This window comes from Alligator mississippiensis, chromosome 11, assembly GCF_030867095.1.
Source record: "Alligator mississippiensis isolate rAllMis1 chromosome 11, rAllMis1, whole genome shotgun sequence".
Lineage (NCBI taxonomy): Eukaryota > Metazoa > Chordata > Crocodylia > Alligatoridae > Alligator > Alligator mississippiensis.
This window is the reverse complement of record NC_081834.1, coordinates 29,574,179-29,596,514: the sequence shown is the minus strand read 5'-3', so window position 1 is coordinate 29,596,514 and position 22,336 is coordinate 29,574,179. Positions and strand designations below refer to the sequence as shown.

Below are 22,336 nucleotides of genomic sequence, written 5' to 3'. Positions count from 1 at the left end.
TTCCCCAAATTGTGAGAACAGATAACAGGCCTCAATTCAACTGTCTTGATTTTAAAGAGTTTGCAAACAAATACAGATTCCATCACAACACTTCAAGTTCAAAATACCCACAATCCAACGTTCTGGTGTAAAACGGAGTACAAACAGTGAAGAAATTGTTGGATAAAAGATAAAGATTCATGCTCCAATGTTTACTATCACTCTTAAATTACAGGGCAACACCCACAAAACATGGCTGGTCCCCAGCAGAAATGCTGTTTAACAGGAAACTCAAAACCAGGCTGCCAAATCTTATGGATGATGCTCATCAGAATGAAAAGCAAAATATAAAAACATTTTTTTTAAAAAATCAACAAACCCAAACAAAAATGGTACTCTGACAGGAGTTCCAGGGAGTTACCACAACTTAACAACAAAGATATGGTGCTTATTTCAGACGGATGAATGTGGAAACAACAAACGCTAGTGTTCCATCAAGTAGCTCCCAGATCCTATAAAGTAGTCACACTGGAAGGACAAGTATTAAGAAGGAACAGATGACACTTGAAGTTTGTAGAGGAGAAAAGAAGGAGAATCACCAGATTCAGCAAAGGAAACAGAGCTAACAACAAAGCAATAAGCAGTGGCATAGTATGGGTCTTTGGCACCCGAGGGTCAATGCTTACTTTTGGGTCCCCCACCCACTGTCTGCAGCTGATTGCCCAGCGGGGGGGAGGGGGGAAGAGGGGGAGGTCCCCCAGCTAACAATTGCTGAGCCCAGAAATGCCAGCGGCAAAACTGGAAGTGGCAGCAGCAAAAACGGAAGTGCTACTAGGGCACCAAGCATCCCTTGGAGAGCCTGGCCAGTGCACCTCCTAAGCCGGTGGCCAGGGGCATGCACCCCCCCACCCCCTCCAAATCACTATGCCACTAGCAACAAGAAACGATAGAGATTGCAAATGACACAGAAGAAGAGATATCTGAACAAGGAAACCAGATAAGAACTGAACCAATAAGAATTGAGAATGCAGAGAAACTGAGAAGATCACTTACAGCTAAAAAGCCATCACAAAGAGCTGTTAAAATGTTTTATAACAATGGGTTGAACTAAACTTCCAACGTTAGTATTACATGGGGATATGTTACATGTAAAGGGGAAAGAAGTGTGGATACCTTTAAGAGTGTTATGTATAAGTTGTTACATTGGCCCAGGGATTGCAGGAGGGAACCCCAGGGAACAGCAGATCAGTAGGCTAAGAAGGCTCTCTGAATAAACAAGCTTTATTGTTCTATAAGTTTAACTCCTTGGTCTTCTGAGACTAACACAACCTCCATCCTGGTAGAGCCTGCACCGTACTGAATGCAAATTCTAGAGCAAGGTGCATTGCCTATAGGGCTGCTTTGTGCTGCTTCAGTGGAGCAAAAGGACTCTAACATGGATGAGGACTGGGGCCAGAATCCTTATCTATGTCCCTAGCAGTACCTTTTTATTAGCACTGAAGGAAAGTCTAGTTAATTTGCTTTTCATTCTCAGCAGTTTTCTCTGTTCAAACAGATTACTTTCATTTTGAAGACATCTCTTAAAAACCTAATGTGTTATATGAGGGGAGGAGGCAAATGGTGTGGCATCTCTGTGGTGCTGTGATAATCCTTTACATTGTTATAGTTCCCTTTTTTCAAGAGGATCCCAGTATGTCTTATACATAATCTACTGTACAGGTTTCTCTTTCTTTATGCTGTACACGTGTTCCTGGAAAACAGTGCATGACTTGAATTCACATGAAGGGAACCCACTTTATAATGTAACAAATAGGGAAGTTCCAAGACCCCCTACTGTACTGCCCCCCCCCCCCCCCCAACAGCAGACAGTACACACAAGCACAAGGTGGTAGTGAATGCTTAGTTGTGTGCAGAGAGGATGGTGAAGGGTCTCCAGTGTTTGTGAAGTTCTCCTGTGCTTCATTGATGGACCAGGGAGAGGGGTAGGAGATAAGCTAGCAGGATGCTTAGAAGCCATAATGGGGACGGCAGCTACAGAAACACGTGTCACAGACAACAAGCGAGGAGCTCAGATCCACATAGGAGATTACATTTTGGTGAACGTCACTCCCACAAGGCACCACACAAAGCAGCTGACTGCAGGCATCTACCACTCTGATCGCTTAAGGGTGAATTTATCTCACATATAGCAAATGTTTGGTTTAAAAAGGGTTATTGCATAAGAGCGAATTTGCACATACAGAACCCATATAAAGCAAGGGAAACCTGTATGTGCACGTAGATTACCAACTGCACTGTAGCTTTCTGTACGGTGCAACAGGGGCAATGCAAAGATCACCTGGAATTTCAGCAGAACCATTGATTCAAAATCTGAAATCAAATATACAGGTTGTAAAGTGAGCCTGTCATATCAAGGTTTTAGAAAAGCCTTAGAATCATCCTAAATAATCTCATTGCAACAAGGACCCGATCTGCATCCAAAGCCCAGGCTAATTGCCTGCGCTGGATTAGCAACAACAAAAGACAGAGTGATCAAGCAGAAAGATTAAATTAAAATTAATTTAAAAATAGTCTTGTTTGGCCTGATCCTTGTCTAGAACCTCCTTTTGGATAAAAGATATCATTTTTAAAAATGCCTAAATGACTGAAGAGGCTAAGCCCATTTTCAATAGACATTTAGAAACCCAAGTTCCTTTCAAAAATGGGACTCAAACACTTGCAGCAATTATACCCAAGAATCATCTGATGGTCATTCATTACTTTTGTACAGAGGTAAAGATCACCAGTTTGTACACCAACCATACAAGTGTCGGTCACTCGATTACATCTTGACCCTTCAGTCAAATTGTGAGCAAAGCAGAAAAGGGAAGGGTAGATTCAGTACAAATCTGCATTCCCTCTAAGCAAATGAAGTTTCTTCCAAGGAGACAAGGAGGAAAGAGAAGAGAAATTAGGTTGTTTGGTACTTGGGAATACAGGACTGAAAGTGGCATCCTGGGTCATTGTGGGTACGTCTATATTGGTAAGGGCCAAATATCTGATCCCACTCTGGGAACACACTGGGACTTTGTGAGTAGTTATGGGAAGGTAGTCCTGGAAAGCCCTCATCACCTATGTTCGGGGTTTGGACTGAATGGAAAAGGAGCAGGTGAGTCGGTCTTATTTTTCAGCAGCAGTTTAGATAAGTAGCATAGATCCAGTGTAGACATGCCCTCAGTCCAGTCTCCTGCTACTGTGGTCAGCCGTATCATATAATCTCTCTGTCCCTGCTGAAAATGTCTGGTATATCTTAGTGCTCCAAATAGCATTAGAACTAGGGTGAAAGAATGAAGCTACAATCCAATTTTTTGCCTCTCAAATTCAGTCATAAATATATTCTTGTCCACAAAGGTTCCTGTAGGAGAAAATAACTAAGGTATTTTGTTAACAGGGCACAAGCAGAAGAGCGATATGGGAAAGAGCTGGTTCAGATTGCCCGAAAAGCAGGAGGACACACGGAAATCAAGTAAGACTTTTAAAATGTTATGGTCTTTAAATACCTTTCTATTTGCATTATCAGATACAGGACTATCAGCAAGGAAAGGGGTCACAGATGTTCACTTCACGCTGAAGTAAGTTTCAAGTGCTGTAGGAAACCATAATGTCCAGCAAAGCTCAATTTACTTCATTAATTGCTTCATCCTGGTCCCTTCTGGCAGCTTGGAAATAAAACAGCAGTTGCTGTTGGGACTTTTCTGACCAAGCTTTGATTTCAGTATTGCTGATCCTGCATTGAACTTGGCTTCCAAAAACTGAATTGGTCTGTGGGGAAGGAGAAGGAAAGAAGGAAATTGGAAGAAATTGGGATTTAGACTTTGCCAGATCTTGAGGGGTTATTAAATGCTTAAAAACTGTGGTAGAACATCCAAAGACCAGGGATATTTCAACTTGGCATATACAAGAAGGGGGAAGGCATATCTTAGAAATATAAATCAAGTTCTATGCCTGTTTAAAAGCCCTTTGACCTTAAAATTTTATCATTGATCTATCACAGTACTCTAAAGCAACACGCTGCATTTTCTGTCCCTCCACTGCTTGCTTACTGAATATATAAAGTGTGTGTGTGTGGGCAGTAAGGTATATATTGTCAGAGAATTTAACTTCATAAACAGGGTTGCTAAACTGCTGCTAGTATTGACTGAAGCCACCATAATAAGACAGCCTGTCACTACAGCTGTAAGTGGTAATGGAGTAATAATGTGGAAGAAGATGAAAACTTGGGGTCATGGGAGTCAGGTCAGAAAGAGTCAACTTCAATCTAAACAAACCTGCACTAAAGATCCCTAGAGTCACTTACCCCTCCAGCCCAGATCTTATTTCTTAATTGAAGCTTCCTAGTTTGGTTGATTTATCACTCTCTCACCCCAACATGTACATGATTTTCCATTTGTTTTAATGGAAAACCTGACCTCAAATCTATAGATTATTTCCTGGGCCATATCATAGCTTGTAAGTACCAATCAGTCAATAGTACCAATAGTACTGACCCCTATATCCTATGACAGCTCAGATTAAAAAGCCTATAGGGAAACCACAATTTTGAATCTGAACATTAATTTGAACTCTTCAGTGAACCTCACTGAGATCAGTGGCGAGCCCTGAGGCTCACACTTATGGACAGGTTTGGCTTAATTTTCTTCTATGCCCACTTTCTCACCCACACCTAAGCTTACTGAGAAAATGCAATAAAAAAAAAAATCACTGAAAACCCCTTTGGTCTGGGAAAATTAGTTTGTTGCAATTTCTGTTGAAGATGGTTTTTGATATCCTGATGCCTCTACTCCGAATGCAAACAAGAAAAGGGAGTGGTTTCAGAATTTGGAGAATGGGTTAATGATGGACTCATTCTTCTCCAGTTAAATTTGGAGGCCAGAATTTAGAGAAAGTTCTGCTCAAATTTCTTTATTGACAAATTTGGGATATCGGAGAGATTCCATATAGAAATGAAGGGCTTTTGCTTCTTTTCTGCATCTTTAGTAGAAATGTTTGGAAATTAAGTCCTACGTAATTTGAACAGCATGATTTAGTGATAAACCTAGGCTGCAGAGTTAGGATTTGTACTTGAACTTCCCTAAAACATGGTTCCTTTTGGATCCAGACTCACCTCTACTTTGACCTGGTAACATTGTATTTTGGCATGGACAAAATGCCTGGAAAAGATCAGGGCCTGCTGAAGGAGGAAACTTCAGCTGAAGACCTGATGACCAGGTTTTCATCTCAGACCAGTTGAAATGGGAAAGGACTGAGGTTAAGAGACTAAGTCATGCTAAATTAATTGTATCTTATGATTCAGCAGTTAGAGCAATCACTCAGTTAATGTAGACTAGAGGGAATCACCACTGAGGTAATACCCCATATAGATAGTTCAGGCTGCAGCAGTGTGCTGGGAGAATGGAGTCGTTAGGAAGCGTCTCAGTGGGCCCAGCTGGCCAGTTCATGACTGAAGGAGTGCCAAAAGGCAAGGCTTGGGTCTTTTGAGGCTGCAATAATTACTCTTCTGATATTTGAACCAGCCTGCCTATACTTCACATACACAGAGCAGTCTGCTGTGAACATTTCCTGGTAAAATCCCCAAATTCTTCCTCTCCTCAGTTAGGAAGATACCGAAGTCAAAGCAAAGACAACTAAGGCCTGACTTTCAGTGCTAAGGGAGGTATCATTGCCTTCTAATTTGCAATTATTTCCTTCTGGGTTTATCTTCACAACTAGCTCAGGGGCTATACTACAGGCAAGGATGAACAGTCTCTGTTACAATAACTCTTTCTCATTCACCATAGACAAATTAATCAGCAAATATGAAGACCTGAGCAGGGACTGTAATGTGAAAAGAAGAGAGCAGCTTGCAGTTATAGAAATAGTAGCTAAGCTATTATTGACAACTCAAAGATGTCATTTATATAACAAAACTACCACAGGCAAACCCCAGAAGGTACTTAAAAAAAACAGCTCTTTAAGTGACGTTTTAACTGAAAATTATTCACAAATAAATTATAAGGCTATAGTTTGAACACAAAACAGGGGGCAGGAACTAGAGAGGTGCAAAAACCTATTTTTTATCTCAGTTCACTGGCTTTTTAAAAAACGCTCCTGTTAGGTCAATCTGAAAGTGATTTTTTACCAAATGGAGTAAAAAACCCATCAGGCTTTTTAACCTGCTTTTTTCAAAACAAACAAACAAAAGAAAAGCTAATTTGGACACAAAGGATTAGGTTCATAAGAGGGCTGTGGCCAACGGATGGACATGCTGGTATAAATGCTTCAAGTAACTTCAAAGCACTCTAAACAGGAAGGATCAACATTCATGATGAACAAAATAACATAAAAAATAGCCAAAGTGCTCAAAAAATGACCTTTGAAAGTAAGAGGACTGCCTATGAAGTGCTCCATTTTGAAACACCTGCACCTTCCAGCAGTCCTCTGGCATCCTGCAGCACTCTGTTTCCCCTATACCCACCACACACTGTTCCACCCTCTACTCCCCAACCCCCTTCCCGGTAGCTGTTCTGTTACATGCCTTTGCAACCACTTTGAAACACTCCAGGAGCCTGAGGAGCAAGCCGCAAATCTGAAGCATGTCAGCCCTGAAGCAGTCTAGCATTTGAAGTACTTTGAATGCATGTCTGTCTGTGCCCTTAGGTGCTGTTCACAAAGTTGAGTAGAACAGGGAGTCGATACCATTGACCTTATGGTTATCAGGGCATTTCTCCAGAGTGTGGGAGACCTAGGCTTACACTCCCTCCCGGTCTGATTTGAAGCACAGACTCAAATACCAGTACCTCTTCCACATCTTAAGCAAGTATCCCAGTCAGAAGGCTGTCGATTCATATTCAGACTCACTGGGCCAATTAATAGACAACAAGTGATACTAAATATAACAGTTTTAAGAGGAGAGGTTGAGGACAACCCATCCCAGAACAGTGCCATAGTACAATAGTTAGGGCTCTGTTTCAAGTCAGGTTAAGAAGAGACTTGAACCACAGGGTCTAACCTCTCAAATGAGTGCTCTACCTACCAGGAGACATACAAAAACTAGAATTCTTGGTTCCTCCTACCTACTAGGAGGAAGGGAACTAACATCAACCTCTCATCATCCTCTGTTTTGCTAATGGCATTTCAGTACTTTATGGATTCTGGCTTAAAAAGAAGAAACATTTTGGAAATGTTTTGGGCTGTTTTGACATTTCTGTTTTTATTTTTTATTTTTATTGTTTCAACCAAAATTATTTGCTGAATTCAACTTGAATGTGCAAATAGTCTCAACTGGCTCCAGTCTGCATTTTTCTGTGAATAAATTATTTACCTCCAAGAAAAGGAGAATTCTCCTGCCTCTATCAGGGAGCTCCAAATTCCAATCCTGAACACTTCTACCTTCCCCCCGCCCCTGGGACTTAATTAACATGGAACGAATACTGCAGATACTAAACAGTGCTTTGTGTTTCTTGTGCCATTCCAAGATTCAATTCCACCCAAATTAGAAAAACTAGGAAACACAGACATAATCAATGCTTCCTACACAACTGTAAATTGGTACCTCAGTGGGCAGGGGGACAGCAATAGGAATGAGGAGTGTAACTTCTGTCTCCCTAACAAAACTTGCATTTTTTCCCGAGGTCCCACAACTCTTCATCACTACAACTCTTCCTGCTCTTTCATTTACCCTTGTCTGCTACTTGCCTCCCTCACCAGACTGTTGCAAAGATTGGAAAATCCTCTGAAGGCAAAAAACACTATGCATATTGTATATCTGGATGACTGTTGCTATAACAATTCTATTAACATTTTAAAGCTATTGCATTTTAGCAGTAGAAATAATTAACACAATGATAAAATCTGTACTCATTTGCAAGGCCCTTGGGAGAATATGAAACATCAGGATCATCCATGTCAATTAGCAGCTGAGCAGTTAGCAGTTTGTTAGTAGATCACTGCCCTGCTTAACATTCAATTAAAATAACTGTCTCTTTCCTCATCATGTGATAGTAGCCTACCATTCTGCATCCCTTGCCCCTCTCCAGCCTGCTTTACATGTGTGTATCAGCCCCTTACAACTCCATGGTAGTCTGCCTGATTTGGACCAGGGACTCACAAGCACACAGCATCCAGAAAAAGAAGGGGGTGTCTGCTAAACGCCTACCAAAACCCACGGACTTCTATCTACTGCATTGAAAACCAAGATATATAGTTATGGCAAAGGTCACTTGTTATACAAAGTTCCAGAGTACAAGTTCAGTCTTGAGAAGACATCCTGTGTATTCTCAATTAGTTCTGATTATGTAAGGATTAGGTAGAAGGAGCTGTGCAAAAGGCAGAAGAGTTTGCTTTTTTCTGGGTCTCCAATTAGAATAAATTATTGGAAAAGAATTTTTCTCCAGGAGCTGCACACAAGGAATTAAACTAAACTTTCAGGAAGAAGGGATTGCCTCCACACTGTTTGTGAACACCATTGTTTCAGGATTGGTATGTATGTCTCAATAAAACAAGTTACACTTGGAATATTTTCAAGATGTGGACAGATTAGAAAGACTCCAGCAGAGAACACCAAAAATTATTAGAGTCCTGTAAAGCATGATTTATGAGAAAACCCTGAAAGAACTAGGATTATGTAGTCTGGAGAAGAAAAGACTGCGGGGGGAATTTGATAACTGTCTTCAAATACCTGAAGGGTGATTATAGAGAGGATGAGGATAGACTACTCTCTACGGCTTTTGAGAACAGAACTAGAAGCAATAGCTTTAAACTGCAGCAGAGGAAATTTAGGCTGGAGATTAGAAAGAACTTTTTTACTATGAGAATAGTTAAGCATTGAAACAGGCCACCCAGAAAGGTCATGGAATCTCCATCCTTGGACATTTTCAAAAGTAGGTCAGACCGACACCCGATTACAATGGCTAGATCAGGAATGATCTTGCATTGCGGGGGACTGGGCTACATGACCTCAGGAGGTCCCTTCCAGCCCTATTTACCTACTATACCCAGAGTCCGTATCAATGATATCTGCTCCACTTGGAAATTCTTTTGTAATGCCCTGATATTTGCTGGTGTTTCACAGAGGGGCAATAATATAATAGATCATCAAGGTGGAATGAGAGCTCCCAACTAGCCCTTAGAACTGAAAGTATTAACTTTCAGTAATTAAACAGGTTAGGTAAAAGGTGGTGTCCTCATCTTTGGCCCTTTTGGCACAAGGTGTTTGAAGGTCCCCAGGATATGATATTGGCTGTGTTTTTAATGCTAGTGAAGGACAGGCAAAGTCTTCTATGCCAATTCAGAAATCACAGCTAAGACTTGGTTTGCAAAGAGATAAGCTCCACTATGCTCCATTCACTCTGTAAATAGGATCTGGCCTCCACAGATGATGAAGCATCTACTAGTCTGAGATCAGAGACCCAGAACTATTCCATTTCCTAGTATAGGCAAGACTTATGAGAAGTTGCTACTGGTTTCCAAGGTAATGTCAAACAAATAGTCCAGCATCTTCCTTAAAAATAAATGTTCTCTAACATGCAGCTGTGCAGTGTCATTCTTCAGATACACATAGCCTGATCCAGACAAATTATTAGGCATGATGTCTGCCTCCTTTTGGAGGTCTACAGCTGTGAAAGCTACTTCCTGTCAGGGGTGGGTGTTTTCCCTTGCCAGCCCATGGCGCAAATTTAATCAAATTAGTTATTGCTCAGACCCTTATATCTACCCATTTCTGGTAACAGGAAAGGTGTGTGGGAAGGTGACATGTTACTCCTTTCATTTTAATTACTTTGATCCTCCAATGCATGGTGGGGCTTGGTTCATTGTACAGCTTGGGATACCAGGGTTGAGATGCTCTATCTGCAGGACTGAGAGAAGAGGCCTTCAGATAAGATGCTTAAAAGGAAGGAGTAGGAAATACCAGTGCACATGCAATCAGTGATTAGATTAGGCATGTGTTAAAACAGGATGGTATTCAAGGAGTGGGTTTATGGCTGGATTAGGTAGAATACAGGGGAAAGTGGGCCTGAAGAGGAATAAGTGTACAAGTCCTGTGAGGTCATAATTTTTTGGGCGCTGTTCAGAATGGAATCATTGACGTTTTCCCGTACAGAATCATAACTTCCTTGAACAAATTTGTTTTTTATTTGCTATTTTAAATTTCTCCTTTACTGCTTCAGTTTCTCCCTGGCCTTCACTAGACTTCTCCCTGGTCTTCATATGTATCTTCTTTAGCTAGTCGATAAAGGAGCCTTCTCCTTTGCCTTCTGAGTTCACTAGCATTCCAGCCTCCATTCCCACGTTACTTTATACTTTTATGTTTAATTACCAGAAAAAGTGACATTCAACTAATACAATATTCACAATTCGTAGAGTTTTTAATAAAAATAAAACCTTAAAGATATTGCATGGCTGCAGCTCCAAAACTTCACAGTCATGGCTGCATTAGTGTGGGATGTGGAATGGATCCCTATCCAAGTAGGAATGGACACACCAAAAGCTTTATAAGAAATTTCAGAGATTTCCAACTGAATAAATTTAGATCAAGCTTACAAGCGCCAAACACAACATTCTCCTGAAAGTTGGTGTTGACACCATATGAGCAATTTACAGCCACATGTACCAGAGGGAGGATCTCTTTTGTGCTGCAAAGTGGCTCTATAAATTTTCAGGCAACGGCTCAAGAGACTTGTCCAACTGAGCAACTCCAGAAGCAATGAACCATACAAAACAAAAAAGTTGCAGAGCCCAATTTTTATTCGCTCATCTACAGCTCCAACTGAATCAAGCACTAGGAGCTTGGTTCCTCTGTAAAACAGATTTTACAGTGGTGCAGGAACTGGTTAAACCCTGTGTTTTATGGCAAGTTTGTTTCATTTTTGTTTTTTTGCTGCTTGCACCCTCTTCCTCATGCCTCTTTTCATGCATATTGTTTTCTCCTTCTGTCCTAGTTGGAAGCCCTTTTCAGACTTGGGAAGTGGCACTCCTTCAGGTTTCCATTTGCTTAGCCCTTCAGTGTAATGCCTGAAATAGTGAAACTCCTGCAACAAACAAATTCTGAGCATCTCAAATGGAAAATAAAATATTTTCTCATAATGTACAAATATAACACGTTTTTCACAGAGTCAGTCAAGTTTAATTTTCTGTATTAGGCATATTAGTAAAATGCTCTGTGAATTACAGCTCATTTAATTTTGGAGAGTACCCTGCACATTGCAGCTTTTATTCCTAAAAATGGGTTTGCACATGCACAGACCTATATTTTTGAAGTCAATACTATGAAAGAGTAAGGGTCTACATGGAGGGATCATTTTGCAGGATCCAAACCTAGAGGCCAGATTTATCAGGAAATAAAATGGACAGAAGCTATCAGACAAAAGAGGCCAGAAGATTTATAAAAAACACAATTAGTTTATGCAGGTCACTTTGCACTTTGTACAGTATTAGGCTGAAATAGGCATTGTGGAAGGGACTGAGGAATTAAAGCCTTGGTTACCTGTTGAAAAATGCTAGGCTTTTAGCTAACCTTTATTTTTCACACCTGTCATGTGTTTGATAATGTGTTTTATCACCTACTGAAAAGAAAAAATGAGTGAGAAATCTGTTTTATATTTAAATGTATAATGTTAATTAACTTGTCTTGTTTCTTACTCTAAGGGTCAAATGTTATAGCAATTTTGGAAGTATTTGCATTCTCTAGTACAGTATTTAGCATACAGCTAAATATCCAGACACCAGGAGCAAAGTCTTTTTACTTGGAGCTATGGCTAAATCTGTGCTTGACAGTACCACCTAGAGAGCTGAGACAGTTCATTAACAAATTCTTGAGCTGTATGCTGCATACCTGACATGAAGATCAGGGCCTGGCTGTCCTGTATAAAGTTCCCCTACAGGGGGGCTTGATGACAAAACAGTACTTTCCCAGTCCAGTCTTCACCTTGGTAAAAAACCCAGGTAGGAGATACAGGCTTCACTTTAACTAGCTGCAGTGGAGACAAACATTACTTGTGCCTTGTCTCAGCTATGGTTTAGTCCACACAAGAAAAGGGTGGTCAGTCCAGTTAAACCAGCTTACTAATTTACTGTAAATGCAGCTTCTACCAGAAAAATGTGCTTTTGCCATACAGCTCATATCACTTCCTTGAACAAATTAAATGATACCAGCAAAAGCATTTTGCTTGAGTGAATATTGGTGTTGCTAGTATGTAGAGGTTTTTAAAAATCCACTCCCATCACTAATATTCTTATGCCAGCAGAAGTTTCTAGTACAGACCTGACCTAGGGTTTTACAATAACTTATTTATCACCAATAAAAATGCAACTTTTATTGCAGTGTTTCGGGTCCAACATTTCACTATGACTCCAGAGTTATGAGCTCAAGCATCGCTCCACAATTGTGCCAAACATTGCCCCTGTCAACAACCCAGCTGTCCTTCTTTCATGTCCTTGTGGCAAGGTATTTAGCAGAACTCACAGATGCACTGGAATCTGACAGGCTGCCTTATGAGCATTTCTGCTATGGCCTTGAACCTGTGACCTCTGGGCTGTCAACTGTGTGCCTTAGTGCTCACCCACCCCAGCCCTGGACTGAACTGTAAATGGTACTTGATTAGGTTGAGGAGTATCTGGACATGATCCTGGGCACAGCACTCCAGGTCACAGTTTGACTAAAAAAATCTGGTGAGCCTTTTGCCTGAATCTTCATGGCTCTCATGGTAACCTCTGAGCTCAACCTTTTACCAGTGTAGATGTAGCCGTAGACTCAAAACACAGGGGACCAAATGAGATTTTGGCTCATTTCCTATGCCACACAACAGCCTTACACTTTGCAAGAGGATAGCACAATAAAAACTTGTTAGCCCACTATATACAGAAAGCCTAAACCAGATGTTAAACATGGCGAGGGAAGAAAGAGAGTCATTTCACTTGTTTTCTGATAATGAAACTGGGACCTAATTCATCTGGGGTATAGAATAAATGGCCCAGGAACATAGTTCTTCTTGCCCACTGCCTCTCATTGTTACAGAAATAACACCTTCTGTATAAAATGAACATTGTGCATCATTTGTTGCAAGTCAAAAGAAAGACCAAACAAAAAAAGGGCAGTGTTATTTTTCCACTCCTGTTCACCAAGTGAAGGTAAAAAATGAGCTGTGGTTTTCCTGTCAGAAGTTTCTATGCTGTATCTTCCTGTACACAAATAGTAAAGGCACTTAATAAGTTATTGAGGTAGATCATTTTGAGCTTGAGGGAGAGCACAAAGCATTCAGAAAAACTCAAAGTGACTCAACAAAGGTGCAGGCAAGGTTCTTTGGGTAGATGTGATATTTTTTATTAGACCAACTAAATAGTTGGAAAAATTGTTTTTTGCACACATTTGAGCACAAACACCCTTCTTCAGACATAGAGAGAGTCTGCTGGTGAATTGTGTGCTCTCCTGGGTGGAATAGAAGCTAATATGCAAAATGCAGGTCTGTGAAAATGCAAATGTGTGGCAGTGAGGATCAGAGGGGTGGGAGACAATAGATGTGAGATAGGTGTGAGGGAGGAGGAAACAGAGCAGGATGTTGAACTGGCAATACAACAATGTAGCTGGTAAACTGCAGACAGGTTCCCTGAGCTTATCAAATGGCAAGCAAGTTATAGCGTGCTATAAATCCAATGTCTATATTTAGACTAGGATTTTTTTGTATCCAGTAGATTTATGAAGTGAAGTTTGTAGGCTTGTCCATGAAAGGTGTTTTCTAAATTCCCACTGAGGATCATAACTGAGAGACTGGAGAGAGAGTGGCTGTTTTGTGAGAAGTGGGTACCCACAGGTAATTGGGTATTTTTGTCTTTGATTAAATGCACACCAAAAATCTATCAAAGACAAAAATACCCAATTACCTGTGGGTACCCACTTCTCACAAGACAGCCACTCTCTCTCCAGTCTCTCAGTTATGATCCTCAAAGGGAATTTACAAACACCTTTCACGGATAAGCCTACAAACTTCACTTCATAAATCTACTGGATACAAAAAATCATGGACTAAATATAGACATTGGATTTATGGTACACTATAACCTGCCTGCCATCTGATAACCCCAGGTAACCTGTCTGCAGTTTAACAGCTACATTCTTCTATTACCAGTTAAACATTCCCCCTTTTCCTCCCCCACCTCTCTCATCTATTGTCTCCCATCCCTCTGATCCTCACTGCCGTGTATTTGCATTTTCACAGACCTGTATTTTGCATATTGGCTTCTATTCTAACCAGGAGAGCACACAAACACCAGCAGTCTCTCTCTATGCCCAAAGAAGGGTGTTGATGCCCAAAAGCTTGCAAATAAATGTTTTTCAACTATTTAGTTGGTCTCTACCCAAAGAACCTGGTCTGCCTATATCCTTAGAGCAACACAACTACAACCAACAACCCTACAACAAAGATGCCACATTTTCAGTAAAAAAAAAAATCTGTCTAAGCTCAGTGGGCTATTATATACACTATCCCTGTAACACCAAGTCAGGAAGGAGGCTGGTATAGTTTGAATGTACCCCAAAGGTAAAAAAACAACCCCCCCAAAAAACAAAACCTGGAAGTAAATATAAATGTAATAATGAATGGTGTGAAATGGGCTTGGAGGGGACAGAAAGAATAGGTAGGGCTTAGAGAGAAGCCAAAAAGAGAGATGAGTCTGTTGTCACTCATAATTATAACACTTTGTACCTGTTTCACAACAGTGTGAGCTGCAGTAGTTTTGGCAATTAGCCTCTTACCATCATGAAATCAAGTTGTTTTTTGTTTTTGTTTTTTTACACAGCGAGAAAAATACTTGGGTCCCATCTAGTGTAGAGCTTGAGACTTCCTGGCACTGATGCAGCTCTACTGGTTTTGGAAAACAAGTATACAAATGCCTAGTGGAGTCTAAGTTTAAAAAACAAAGAGAGAATACTCCAAAGGAGGGCTGCAGGGTGGACCTGAACTTCTGGCTAATAAAAAAATAAGGGTTTTAAGGGTCGTCATCCCACACCATTTCATTACCCATACAAAAATCCTACATCTAATTATACTGTAAAATATGATGCATAATCAGGGGTTGAGAAAGGAATTATAATCTGGTCTGGTGTTGCTCATGTGCTTCATATATTGTGTGGACCACTATACATCGTGTGAGGGACATCCATTAAAATGCAAAATGATTGGTCAGCTTGGAGAGATGGAACGGCAAAGAGAACAGAACCTAAGGGAAGAAAAATGGCACTAATTTTCAAGCGATCCATCCTTTCAGTGGTCAATGAGTTTACAAAGAGAGGTGGTGTCTCTTAGTGGAGAGTGGAATTTGAGAAATTTGGGATTACATCTCCAACTCTGCCACCGTCTTGCTGAGTGACCATGGGGACTGCTTCACTGTCTTGCAAAGTGATTTCAGATCTACAGAGGAAGACCTCTGTGTAATGAAACCCAGCTCTTACAAAAGTCATCCCTTTACTGTAATGTGTATTTTCATATTTTCACCCAGGGTATAAAGTAATCCAGGAATGAGAAGCATATCTTCATTGCCTTGGGAACCAACACCCCACAAGAGAAATAAATATATGAAAACAATTTACATTGAGGATGTGTTAAGAAGCTATCAATTCTTCTAAAATGTGCAGAAATGTTGTGAAAGTCAGAATGGCACAAGTACCATAGCCTCTGCTAGATGTTAGCCTTCTGGTTAACTGAAAGATTATAATGCATCAGCCACTAGATGGCAAAAATCACCAGGAGTTGCTTCTAGTTACCGTTTCTTCTGCCCGTGCTTTACTCCTTACTCCAGCCCCATGTTTGGGCTGTTTATCTCCCTCCCCTCCCCAGAAGTTCCTTTAACATCAAGGTCTTTAAGTCTAAGCCTGACTAGGGCTGGGGAGAATGGAAGAGCTTTAAACATGAACAATACAATTCTCACCATTCCCATTCCATAAGGATATTAGCAAGCAGACTGACCGTGGGGAGGTTAACATTTAATGCTGGTGTTTTGTCTTTAACCAATTTGTTTAGTTTAAATAATCCCCTAAATTTGAAACAGACACACTAATGCTGGGCAATGTGGGTTTTTTCATGAATAGCGTTGCTAAAGTTGCCAAATAGTGAAGTATTGATTGACCCCAAACTCATTGTTTTTGGATTTTCAGCTTGGCTGTGGAACTGAAAGATCCATTGTATCCACAAAGCCCCATGCAGCACATGTTTCTTCATAAAAATGTGGCTTTAGGGAGAAAGAATTTTGTTAAAATGGCCTGAAGCAGAGGCATTCCCACCCTCATGGCATCAGAACAAAGAAATGATGACTCTCAATAGGAAATCGTACTCACATGGAGAGGAGCTCTGAAATGAGAGTTTTCATTTAGTTGCCATGTATTCAAGAGTATCAGCAAAATTAAATTACAAACATCTCATCTACATCTCTGTCAAATGGGATTCTTTCCATAACTCCTTTGCTGCTGCACCCTGATGTTTTGGAATCAGACCTTTAAAAGGTGGTTTATGGGTGGCATCTGAAGCTGACGTGGTATATACTGGAGTGCTGAAGGGTTTAAAGGAATACTTGAAGGTTCCCTAGCCTAGAATTTGACCTTCCTGTCCTCCCTCACCTCCTACAGAGTTTGTATTTACTATTTCTGATGGGCCCATAAGAGAGGAATTATACAAACTGATGTTTAAAAAAAAAAAATAAAGAAAACTATTTTAAATGCTTGTACTAAGAATGCATCTTTCTTCAGTATCTAATACAGCAATTTGACTATGCCTGGCACACAGATACTTCAGGGTCCAGGAACAATTCTGGGAATAGGAGATCAATAGACTATGCAAATAGCCTTAATGACTCTTAGTATCCTGTAATCATCTTTGTGGTTCACAGTTCTATGTATTATTTAAATATTTGTTTTCTTCTAATAAGTTTGGTAATGCTGTTCCCCACCTTTACTACAGACACAAAAGAAAAGGTCAATTTGTGTTGTATGTGCATCTTCTGTAAACAAATCAGCATCACACTTATCAATTACATGGCTGATCTCCAGGTACCACACTTTGACCCTGCGTTGCAAATATGCAGCGTGGGGAGCATTTTTTTGTTCCCAGTGTGCCTATTGCAATGTCTCAAACTGGTTTAGGATGCTGCAAGAGGCACACGCGCACTTGTCTGGATGTGCCCAAGGAGATGTTCATGCTAATCTTTGGATCTTACATGTTATTTTCCATATCCCATAATATTTTTTGCTCCATAGGGTCCTGAAGAAGTCTTCCCATTTAACCATATTACCTCATGCCCAGTTACTTTATGCAATGTGGCCCTTAAATTCTGTATCTAGATAATAATTTTTGCCCTTGTGACTAAGTGCATATCATGGCATCAGCACATAACTCGTGGGTTGTAAGCTCTAGGCTGTGGTTGCCAAGTCCACCTGAGATGATGACTTGAGGGGTAGCAGGCTGTCATTTGGCTAACCCACCACTAGCTCTGCCTAGATTGCACACTATAGTATTTTTCCCCCCTCAAATGTAAAACTTGATCACAGCTAGGCAGAAGCCAGATCTTTAAATCTGATATGAAGGCCTCTCCTGGGATATTTTTAAAGCTTTGAAACAGTGCTCCAAGTCTCAGCCAAAGAGAAAGCAGCCAGAAATCTCACAGTAAGTGTTAGTATTGGACAGGGAAGAAGGAAGCACCAGAGAGGGTATAGAGAATTGAGAGTGGGTTGTAGACAGGCTCACTCCTTGGAAACCCAGGCTGCCATCAGGCTTTCCTAGGAGTGATCTTGTCCCCAAAATACTGTGGAGGAAGTGGGTTCTTCCATGTTCCTCAGGCCTTCTCAAGTAGCTAAAGCTGTGTAGGATTTCCCCATGCTGGTCACCTATGGGTTGGTACAGCCACATCCATCTCCTTAATCTCTAGGTGGCCACACCTCATACTTTTGGCACTGGAAGCTCCAGGTTTTAAATAAACCAATTAACAGGTTTTTCTGAGTATTCCTTATCCTCTCATGGGTTTTCCCCTAGGCCACGTCAATGCCTCCCTTCATAAAGCCCCAATACAGACCTTTAGGAGGTAGTATAGTCTCTGCTCCGGAAAGTTTACTTCCTAAATTTGGTGCAGTTACAAAATTCAATACCCCTCTGGGTAAAGAAACTGATGAACAGGTTCCCTGGACCTGTGTGCAATGGAGATGCAACACTGCAACATGGTGGTGAGGAGGAGAGTGCTTAACATGCCCATGTCATCATCTCTCACTTGATTTACTCTAGCTGTCTCTCTGCTGGTCATTCTGCTGCTTCCTTAAAACATTTGTAGCTTGTCCCCTGTTCAGGTGCCAGAGGATGTATTATTCATTTATCCCAGGACAACAGACAATATATTACTGCTTTTTATTGGCTTCTTGTAAAGCCCCCTTATAAAACTCTCTCTCTCCTTGGGCTGGTTCAATCTGACTGTTCTCAAATTGATCAGCATACCATTCTTCCCTTCCAGTCTCCATGACCCAGTACTGCAAAACAGGTCACTGAATATGGTTCATCCATACACTGTATGGCTGTGAACAGGCACTGCCTACCTGCAGGGTCCAGATCTCCAGGCAGGCCTCTATGTAGTTCTGAAAAGCATTTTGAGAAAAATCTTGCGCTGGAGTCTTTACACAATGTTGAGCTGGCACCACACGGGGGTGCTGCAGAAGTGCAGGATGGAGGTAGTGTTATGTTGCCCAGCTGCAGCCTCTGCTGTGAAGATAACCAGGAGGAAACACAACATGCTAGTCCAATATTCAGCTCTGACTAGGTCAGGCTTGCCCATCTTTGCCCTTGGGAGTTCCCTGTGTGTTCATCCCAAAATGCTATCACAGAGACATTTATGCTAACATGCATAGTAGCTAGGGATTAAGGAGCATAGCATAGTTCAAACAGAGGAATTTCTAATTCCCTGCTTCATAAAGCATTTATTGCTCTTCCTAATTATAGCAGAGAAATGTGATCTTCCCTTTTAGAATGGTCAGCCTCTGTAACAAGACTGTCAAGAATTTTATTTTGTGTGGTTCTTTGAAGGGAAAGTTTTGGTGGCAGAATTTTTTCCTCTAGATTTAATTTGTCCTGAGGAGACATATTAATATAAGTGTATGTTTGGTATTTTCTCTCCCCTCAGCACACTGAAGGCAGCATTTGAGGTCCTAAAACAAGGTAAGTATTTATATCTTCCTTTTTCCCCCTCCCCCCTCTTTTTAAAAATCCTTTTATTCCTTGCTTATTTAAAGGGTCAAGCAGACATTGAAGCAGACAGAAATCTCAGACATTCCTTCCCCACTAGGGCAGGGGCTTTCCACTCCAAGAGGCTTAATTCCCTTTATTTATAGCTTCTGCTGCTCCAATCCCCTGTGGGTAACATGGTGGTGATAGATAATCTGAGCAGAAGCCATCCTCCTGCTCCCTCAACTTCACATAAAATTCAACTCCCGAAGGCGCAGAATGCAAACATTGTAAACCACTAGCAGGGCGAGCCTGGCTGTGCTGCTTTTCTCTTTCTGATTCCCCATGCTCTTGTATAAAAGCCTATTTCTCCCCTCTTTTCCTGAATCTCTAAGAAACTAAACTGAGAGCCTTTAAACAGTCCTTAGATCAGGTCCCTAAGGTCTCCACACTGGAAGACATGTAACAGAGAAAGACTAATAGCAAACAGTGTGGTTGGTGGGAAGATGATCATTATATGGATAAGGATGGAAGTTGTAAGAAGAGAGAAGGGGGAAGAGAGATCTGTAAAAACATGAACTGTCTGCAAATGGGACTATGAAGGAGTGAAACACAGGCCAACTAAAAGCATTTGGTAACCATCTATTTCTCCATCACTGCAGTGTCAGGACACTGACACTCCCTTGCTTTTACTTATGGCATGGCGTTGGGTGTGGGTGGTATTTCTGGTTTTGTACCTGTATGTGAGGGGTTGGTGTGGCGACTTTGGGAAAATCAGGTAAATGGTTAACCACAGATAGGGCACTGGACTCAATGGTCCAGGAGGCCTCTTCCCATTTTATGTCCCTATTTTCAAGCACCTACAAAGCATGCTCTTAGGATGCATTACGAGTAACAGTTGCTTTAGCATGTGTATGTTGCAGGCCTCATCAAGAGTACTAGGAGGGGTCCTGTAAAGTCATGTATATGATCATAACCTGGGTAGATGATGAGCAAACCCACCACAAGACCATGGAAATATTAACAGAGTAAAATTCCAGGGATAACCCTAAAGCAAAAAATCATACAAACAAACAGGGTGTGTATTGAAAGGGAGATAATTGAAATCATGAGAAAGCGGCCCCCCGATTCATCCAGGATGAAATTTTCTACCATTAACTATCTTGTTTGTTGGGATTGGATTGCATTATGTATTTGCTGCTTTTTATTTTTTCATCAGCCCAACTTGCCATGGCAAATCATGCATTCCTGCTGCCTCCCAGTGCGTATCCTGCTCAAAAGGTTTGACCTTTGACTTATTAAAGGCCTCTCCACTGACTATCAATTCTGATCTATCTTAGAAATTGAAAATGTTGGAAACTCACATATTCAGCTGGCAGTAATGCTGAGGGATGAACTGAAAAGAATAGAGGAGTTCAGAGAAAGACAGAAGGAGCAAAGAAAAAAGGTGAGGAATCATGTGAACCTTCATACCAAATCAAACCAATGGCCTAGTATCCTGTCTGCAGCAGTGGGGCTCTGGATGCTTCAGAGGATGATAAAACATCTCCCAGTGCTCCTAGCTAACTCTGCAGTGCTGTATTAAGGGGGAAGATCTCTGTCTGATCCCAGCTGGTGATTATGTCCTGAACTCTGAAAACAAGGAGGCTTTGTTACTTTTACTCTCTACCTAGAATAACTGCAGATGCTATTTTTATTCCTGTATTTAATCCTTTTTTTAATCCTTGCCTCAATAATATTCTACAGGAGTACTAAATACACAGAAATTAAAGCAGCAGTAAAATTGTAAACCTTGTGTTGAATTCATTGCCTAGATAGTAGGATGAGGCACACAGTAGAAATACCTTTAATAAATGGTACTTATCAAATTATTACTATATAAACAATACAAACACATTCATGCAAGCTCTATTCTCCTTTGGTCCTCTCAGATTCAGAATCCTTTGAGCAAGGAATTTGCTGATGGAGGCAGCTGTGGTAATTGTTATACCCTGGGCATATCTACCCATGCGCTCCACTGTGCTAGGTACTAGCAGTCTCGGTGGCACATGGGTCATTTCCAATGTTGCCGTAGCATCTCGTGTAGATACACCCACTTTGCGGTTCAATTTAGGAGTAACTAAAAGGGATGGCCACCCAATACTGGAAAACAACAGCTGTTTGTAGCAGCCACACCAAATTTTTCAAATCCCACTTTCTTTAAAAGAAGGGGGAACAAATTCAGGTAATGCCAAGTGTACCTTCTTCCATTCTGTAGTCCATGACACAGGAACACAGAAAAGTGAAGCACCCTGAAACTAGGGAGTAGGTTAGCATCAGCCCAGCCCCACTCCCAACAACACTGCTGTCCAGCTTTCAAGACCCACTTCTGCTTCATAAAACCCATTCAATTTAGCACAGCTCCTTGTTTAGTTCATCTGTATTTTGCAGCACCCTCCTCACCCATTTGACTAATAGGAATCCTGCAAGTAGATTTTTAAAAGAGTTAATCTGTATTTCAAGCCTTTAGCCCGCAGTTCAAAAGAAACATTTAAAAAGAGACTGGGAAGAGGAAAAGAACTTGTCTGAATTCTAAATATGCACTGCAGGTTTTTCTTTCAGTCACTCACGTGGCTGCTGAGAAGCTCACGCTAGGAGCTGGTGTCAGCATTTCTAGTGATCTCCCAAAGTGTAGTGATTTGTATCTGGACTGACTCTGTAGCAGCAGTCAGGACTGCATCTTTTGGCCCTGCTGGCACCTAGGAGAGGCAGTCCAAAGACTGCAGGATTAGATTCCCTTCCCCAGTGAGGAAACCCTTATCCCTGCATTCTTCTGATATCACTGATGAGATCAGCACAGAAGCCAAGGAATGTGAGAGAGAGATGGCATTATGTACACTGAGATTTCATATTCTGAAAATAAGACTGTCATGGGGGAAGGGTGAGAGAGATCTGCCTGCCTGATAGCAAAGCATCGCACTTAAGCTTCCAGCTGGGAGTTATCAACCAACCTAAATTTAAAAGAAAGCATGTAACAATGTCCTTTTAAACTAAGAGGGTGATGTGCATGGAAGCACATAATCATTTGGCAGAGATGAAGTGATACCTTATTAATCTCAAAGGAATTATTCACATTTAGAATGGACAAGCCCATAACTCAGCAAGGTGCAACACAA

At 41.1% G+C, this 22,336-nt stretch overlaps 1 protein-coding gene across 2 annotated transcripts in view; it reads left to right on the top strand.

Moving 5' to 3' along the window:
* The window catches only part of PSTPIP1 (proline-serine-threonine phosphatase interacting protein 1), a 95,025-nt gene that overhangs the window by 35,553 nt on the left and 37,136 nt on the right, over positions 1-22,336 (top strand). For both annotated transcript variants that reach the window (XM_059714755.1, XM_006272404.4), the window contains exons 3-5: positions 3,410-3,484; positions 19,141-19,175; positions 20,522-20,628. In XM_059714755.1, the coding sequence (XP_059570738.1) occupies positions 3,410-3,484; positions 19,141-19,175; positions 20,522-20,628 (217 nt within the window). The remainder of the gene's footprint in view (positions 1-3,409; positions 3,485-19,140; positions 19,176-20,521; positions 20,629-22,336) is intronic.